The 6,299-nt window shown below is 40.9% G+C and overlaps 1 protein-coding gene across 1 annotated transcript; it reads left to right on the top strand.

Annotated features, from left to right (window-relative positions):
* Positions 1 to 1,064: 1,064 nt before the first annotated feature.
* Positions 1,065 to 5,570, top strand: LOC129843249 (ORM1-like protein 3). The gene is made up of 4 exons (XM_055911892.1): positions 1,065 to 1,341; positions 1,842 to 2,056; positions 2,459 to 2,610; positions 3,212 to 5,570. Exons 2-4 carry the CDS (start codon positions 1,883 to 1,885, stop codon positions 3,345 to 3,347), a joined length of 462 nt encoding a protein of 153 aa, XP_055767867.1. The 5' UTR covers positions 1,065 to 1,341; positions 1,842 to 1,882; the 3' UTR covers positions 3,348 to 5,570.
* Positions 5,571 to 6,299: the final 729 nt, after the last annotated feature.

Here is a 6,299-nt window from a genome sequence, read left to right as displayed (position 1 = left end):
CCATATTAATGCCCATGATTTTGGAATGAGATGTTCAACGACCAGGTGTCCACATACTATTGGTCATGTAGTGTACTTGGTGACATGCTAGGTAGGCCTACTTTTCTTACATCAAAGAATCTAACTCAATTGGTAACTATCTTGGTAGCTTACCAAATTAAATGTATTTTATTAAGCCCTTTTTACACCAAATTTTATTGGTCACATACACATGGTTAGCAGAGGTAAATATCTGTCGTTCTGCCCCTCAGCAAAGCAGTTAATCCACTGTTCCCCGGGCGCCGAAGATGTTAATTAAGGCAGCCCCCCACACCTCTCTGATTCAGAGGGGTTGGTTTAAATGCGGAAGACACATTTCAGTTGAATGCATTCAGTTGCACAACTGACTATGTATCCCCCTTTCATGTGATTGTGAGTGTAACAAAATGCTTGTGGTGTAGCGAAATGCTTGTAAAAAAAATCCTGACTGTATGTAATAACCCTTAAGATTTTCTGGGCTAACAATGTAAGATATAATTCATAAAAAATAAAAAAATACAGCAGAGTTTCCTAAGGACTAGAAGCGAGGCAGCCCTCTCTGTCGGCGCCATTTTTCTGATCAGTAGGTGTCACAAAGTGTTATACAGATACTCAGAAGCCCAAAGAGCTAGCAATGCAGATGCAGAAGCAAATGGTGCCTGTGGTGCTGTATTTGATTAATTCCTAAGAAACAAATAATATATGAAATGGTTATTACTGTGTAATGACCATTTACTATGTAATTTATCAGTGAATACTTGATGATTTTTGTACAGTAAAAATCAAGCTCTACCATTCGTTTTGATATCAAAGGTTGACCTACTGATAATAGTAATTTATAGTGCTTGAAATGTAACACTTATTTTCAAAATGTGCCGTTCAGCACCCATGAAAAGTGCCCTCGCCCTCCTGTTCCTGTGACGTTGCAGGGGGGCGTTTCCCCAACTTTTCAACGCATTCCATTTGAATTGGTCAATTTTACCCATGTGATGTAAAGACACCAATCAGTGCTAAGTGCGATAAAAAAAATAAAACAACATCCAAATTTGGAGCTCTGAAAATGATGACGTTCTACATGAATTGCTGGCTAGGAGTGGTAGTGGAACTGTTTAGCCGGAATGTCGGGCTATAAACTGAAGGCTACTTGAATAATATTGCATTCGAAAGCAATAAGAAGGTATTTAAATGAATGACTAATCGAAACGATATAGCAGTCTGACCTATTGACGCCAATTACCTAACCAGAGAAGGCGATAGCAAATAAGAGGAAAACAGCGCTATAACGGACTGAAGCTAAAAGTGCGATTGAAGCCATTTTCTCCTGTAAGTATTATCTTGTTTGATTTGGCTACTTTATTTACTTATTATTGATATTGAAATACAGTAGTTCTAGTGCATGATGCAATATCGTAGATCATAATGTCATATTTCAATTGAATAATGGAAAGTTCTGGAAGAACTGAAAGAATGTGAGTTGAATCAGCCTGCACTACATGCTGGGTCATGACTATGTTGTAATTCTCATAGCTATTTAATTACTATTTTTGGTGCTTAAAGAGTATCCAATTTTGTATACTGTGTGACCAAAACTAATCTACTTTCTGCAAGACTCCCCCTCCTCAAAGTTGCACAAAACCTAGTTCAGCACCACATTCCAACTAAATTTAGCCTATCTAGGGACTCCACCCCCTCCCAATAGGGTCTAATAATGAACAGTGCATGGATGGAATAGTCAAGCTGTAGCTTAGTCGCATTGCTTGCATCATTCGTAATTGCTGGCATACCTAAGGAATTACACACACCCTTCTGTTCCCACCACTCAGCGTTGACCCCAAGCAGACGAGGAGCGTGGTAACGTGACATAATGAACGTGGGCACGGCACACAGCGAGGTGAACCCCAACACGCGGGTAATGAACAGCCGGGGCATCTGGCTCTCCTACCTCCTGGGCATCGGCCTGCTGCATGTCATCCTGCTCAGCATCCCCTTCGCCAGTGTGCCCGTGGTCTGGACCCTCACCAACCTCATACACAACCTGGTGGGTAGTAGGCACCTTAGTAGGCTATGTCTAGGGGCACCAGTGCATCTCACCCACTGTATAACATAAGTACTGTAGGTGGAAAGTCCAGTCACTGTTATTGCACACAATGGTATTCTCCATAAGCAAACTACTCTGCAGTCTGCACTGTCACTAGGAGTGTGCTGAGCGAAAGTGAATAAAAGCAATAATCCATGGGGCAGTCTGGAACGTTTGTCTCTTTTTGTGGCATTTTCATTGCTATAAAAAGGCACAGAACAGATCAGCTTCCACATCCTTTTCCAAACTAAATCAATTTGCGGTTCTAGGCTACTGACAATTTCACAGTATCTCTTTTGCCCGTACAATGTTTTATATAACAGCTTTCCTGACTGACTATTCTGTGGTGTGTGTGTGTTGCAGTGCATGTACCTGTTGTTACACTTGGTGAAAGGAACCCCGTTTGAAACTCCGGACCAGAGCAAGGCTCGCTTCTACACATACTGGGAGCAGATGGACTATGGTGTACAGTTCACTGCCTCACGCAAGTTCCTCACCATCACTCCTATCGTCCTGTAAGGACATCGACACTACCTTATGCTTTATAGACTATTTATAAAATAATAGTCTGTTTACTACTTATAGTCCTTTATAAAGTATAATTTAATGCAACGTGTTGCAATGGTATTTTAGTAGTGATAGGACTGTGAAGTGAGGCATTAGCCTATTTTTTTAAGTACAGTTTTTTTTCTCTCGCTGTCCTTGTTAATGAATTCAGCAGCCTCGTCCAGCCAGTCTTTGGGCAGTGGGGAGTCTGGGCTGCTGTGGTGCCTGCTGTCAGCGGAAGGCTCTATTTAGAGACACTGCTGACAGATGGTTTCTCACTAATGCTTGGTCTATGAACCATGATGGATCTATTTGCAGATACGTCCTCTTACATTTTACATTACATTTTTATTTTAGTCCTTGTCACTTTGATCTTCAAAAGTCCTCCGCCACAGTTGACATGTTCACATGGGGCATTGTGAATTGGAAAGACGTAACTGTCGACCAAAAAAACAGATACCTGTAGTTGTCCAGACAATAACTTTTTAAATGACCTCCTTCACCCAGGTCCAGTCTTTCTTTGACCTACCCTTTCTTTCTCTTCCTCATACTTTTTCCCTCTCCCCCTAGCTACATCCTCACCAGCTTCTACACCAAGTATGACCGGGCCCACTTTGTGGTCAACACGGTCTCCTTGATGACCGTGCTCATTCCCAAGCTCCCCCAGCTTCACGGAGTTCGGATCTTTGGCATTAACAAGTACTGATGGGGCGGAAGAGGACACCGCCATTCCGCCATCTCCCTGTGGACTGTAAACACAGAGTATCAGGCCCCGCCGCATTGGCCCCCAGCCCATAGGGATCCATGGCCCCTCTCTGGCTCACAGGGCTATTGAGCACTCTGCTAAATGAAACCTATGGGCGATAAACAACACAGAATTGACTTACAGGGCTCGGCTGGGTCCGAGCTCCTATGTGGTCCTATTGAAGCTGTGCTGTAGTGTTTATTTGTGGTTCCCTTTATTTCCGTTTTATTGAATTCACAGAGAACACTGCAAGTGACGCCTTTGAGGACATACAGTAGTATGAGATGTATTGAGATTGAGTTACAATGTGGAGAGGAGAAACCTCTGAGCAGTTTGATCCTGAGAAAAGTGAGACTCAGACATTTTGCACCCAGGGAGACATTTTGGAAGTTATGTCACTCAGTTATGATGCCCTCTAGAATTTATAACTCTACATTTCTTTAGCATCAAGGCTCATCCTCTCTTTCTCTCATAAGAGAGGACAGACTGCTAGAGAAAGGGTTAGCTAGGGAGTTGCTCTGACTGTTGCAGTGGTCAGACAGGAGGGACCACAGGGTTTATATTTAGCCCCCCTGACCACTCAGTCTGAGTTTGGAAAGTTTAAGCAACACTTATTTTATCTGATCATTTCCATATTTAGATTGCCTTTCTCTGATTTGAACCAGAGTAAACTTCTGTTCACATTGCAGTCTGTAATCTACAGTGCAGAGTAGACATGCTCAGGCCCCAAAAGCTAATTCCAGCTTTGTGAATCTGTTGTATTTACATTTCAGTTGGGACCCTTAGGGCAGAAGATGAAAAGCAGGTTAGGCGATTCATGTTGATGGAAAACATTTGTGCATACATATGGCATACTCTTAAGTCAGGGTTCTCCAACTGGCCCTTGGGTGGTTTTATTTGTCCCCTCAAGTTTTCTGAGATTTTCATTGTAGGACATAAAAGACTGTAGAAACACCAGGAAATCAGCTCCAAGTGATTTCAATTTAAGAAATCTGTTGCCAAGTATTCCCACGCATAGTTGAGAGACACGTGAAATTATTATGTTTTAGTCAAACATATCTGTTTGGGCTTCTTGCGGTCAATTTGCAGTCTACAAATTATTAGTAATTATGTTCCGGCCCCCGGACCATCCGCTCAAGAACAAATTGGCCCGCGGCTGAGTTTAGTTGATGATCCCTGTTCTAAGTATTGTATATTCAACCATACTAGATTGTAGTGCATGGGTATGGGCTTAAATACTTCCTTCAAACTGCATGTAGAGACATAAAAATTGTATCCATGACTTCATCTGACTCTGGGTAAGTAGAAAATAGGGCTTGATTGACAAAATCTCAAACTATCCCTTCAGTTGATACAAAGGCTATAAATGGGTTATGAAATGTTGTAATGTTTGTGTTTTAATAAGGTACCGAGTACAGATAGATACCGGGAGTTTGCCACATAGCATGTATTTCCACTCTTTGAGCAGAGTCATCATGGCAACATGGCAACAACTACAACACGCGTCTTTAGAAAGGGGAAACGGGAACTGAGAACTACGCAGCACAAAGTGTTGTGTTCAGAACTCACAGTCACAGTTTACTCCGAGTGAAGAGAGGTTGTGATAATTGAGATGAAATGTTCGTTTGAAATGAATTTCCAGAGTCTTTCACACAGCTTTAGATAACCTCCGACAGAAATTTTGGCAACGAAAGGGAGAAAAGAACTTCGTGGAGCATTTTCATATCCACAAAATGCACTATAATCAAATATGAGTGGATTTTAGTAAGTGCAGAGAAGATTTATTAATTACACTTATGATTGACAGGCTTTCAATGTACAACCATTAGAGATACTGCATATTGTTTTTTATTAGTAGTAAAAACCAAAGTATGTGAATGGTATAGAGTATGTGCGCCTTCCTAGTTTGTTAGCACAGTAGGTAGCAAAGAACATGAGTGTTTTTCAATGTGTGTGAGGTCTGTTGCACAGTAGCAATGTGACGTTTATGTGTGATCTGACTGGTACAGAGCACAGGACTTTATTCATTTGATTGTGTAACAACATTACAGTCTTATGAAATTGTAGGTACTCGCTTGATAGTGGATTAGGAAAAATATAGCTTAGGGCTTTTTTGCCACTTAAGTTCAGAAGGAGGATGGACTATTGTAAATATATTTGACAAATTAAAACCTATAACGATGAGGGTTAACGTTTTTGTGTTTTTGTTTTGTTAAGAGTAGGCCTACATGGAAAAAACACATTGTTCTTTCACTAGAAAGAACACAACAGTTCTTTCTAGTGAATACCTGTACATGATAGGCATTATTTAGTCCAACCACACAGAATACCATGCTTATCTCTGGTATTTGGTTTCAGTGAATGAGGGTCGTAACTTCAGTGGGTGTACCAATGTTATTCAAATACATATACTACACCTGAATACAGTTGGGAAATTCCTGACAAATGTACAGTAGCAAGCGATATTAACATAACTTATGTTGGCGTTATGCCTTTAGCAGTATTTTGTCATGGTGTATAAAAACCCACCCAGGCCTCGAAGTCCTCCTATCTTCAAAGAACTCTGCTCATGTTTAAAGTTGTTGAGCAGGAAACGTCCATTATGAAAGCTTCGGTGGGAGTTTTTACCTCTATTCTAAATGGTCATTTAAAGTAGTGCTGAAAACATGTTAGCTTATGCATAGACAAGTCTTTTTGTTACATATGATAATAGTTGGGCCACAGAAATGCGTAGGCTAAGCTGCTGAGACATGGACGTTGCCAAGTGGTTTAGAATCTAGACCTTGTCCGTATTAGCTGAGCCTTAATTATTAATAGCATACTATTTCTACTAGTGTTGATTTTGAACACTTAGGCTTGTGCTCTCTTTCAACCCCTACTTAGTACAAAACTAGTCATACAACTTTAGATAGT

The sequence above is a fragment of the Salvelinus fontinalis genome, chromosome 1 (genome assembly GCF_029448725.1).
Source record: "Salvelinus fontinalis isolate EN_2023a chromosome 1, ASM2944872v1, whole genome shotgun sequence".
NCBI classification, from domain to species: Eukaryota; Metazoa; Chordata; class Actinopteri; order Salmoniformes; family Salmonidae; genus Salvelinus; species Salvelinus fontinalis.
The sequence above is the reverse complement of the archived record's forward strand: the minus strand, read 5'-3'. Positions and strand labels throughout refer to the sequence as shown.

Excerpts from the sequence above, each read along its gene's own strand:
- LOC129843249 (XM_055911892.1), top strand. The coding sequence starts at position 1,883 with ATGAACGTGGGCACGGCACACAGCGAGGTGAACCCCAACACGCGGGTA. Across the intron at positions 2,057-2,458 it reads CCAACCTCATACACAACCTG|TGCATGTACCTGTTGTTACA; the intron begins GTGGGTAGTAGG and ends TGTGTGTTGCAG. Across the intron at positions 2,611-3,211 it reads ACCATCACTCCTATCGTCCT|CTACATCCTCACCAGCTTCT; the intron begins GTAAGGACATCG and ends CTCTCCCCCTAG.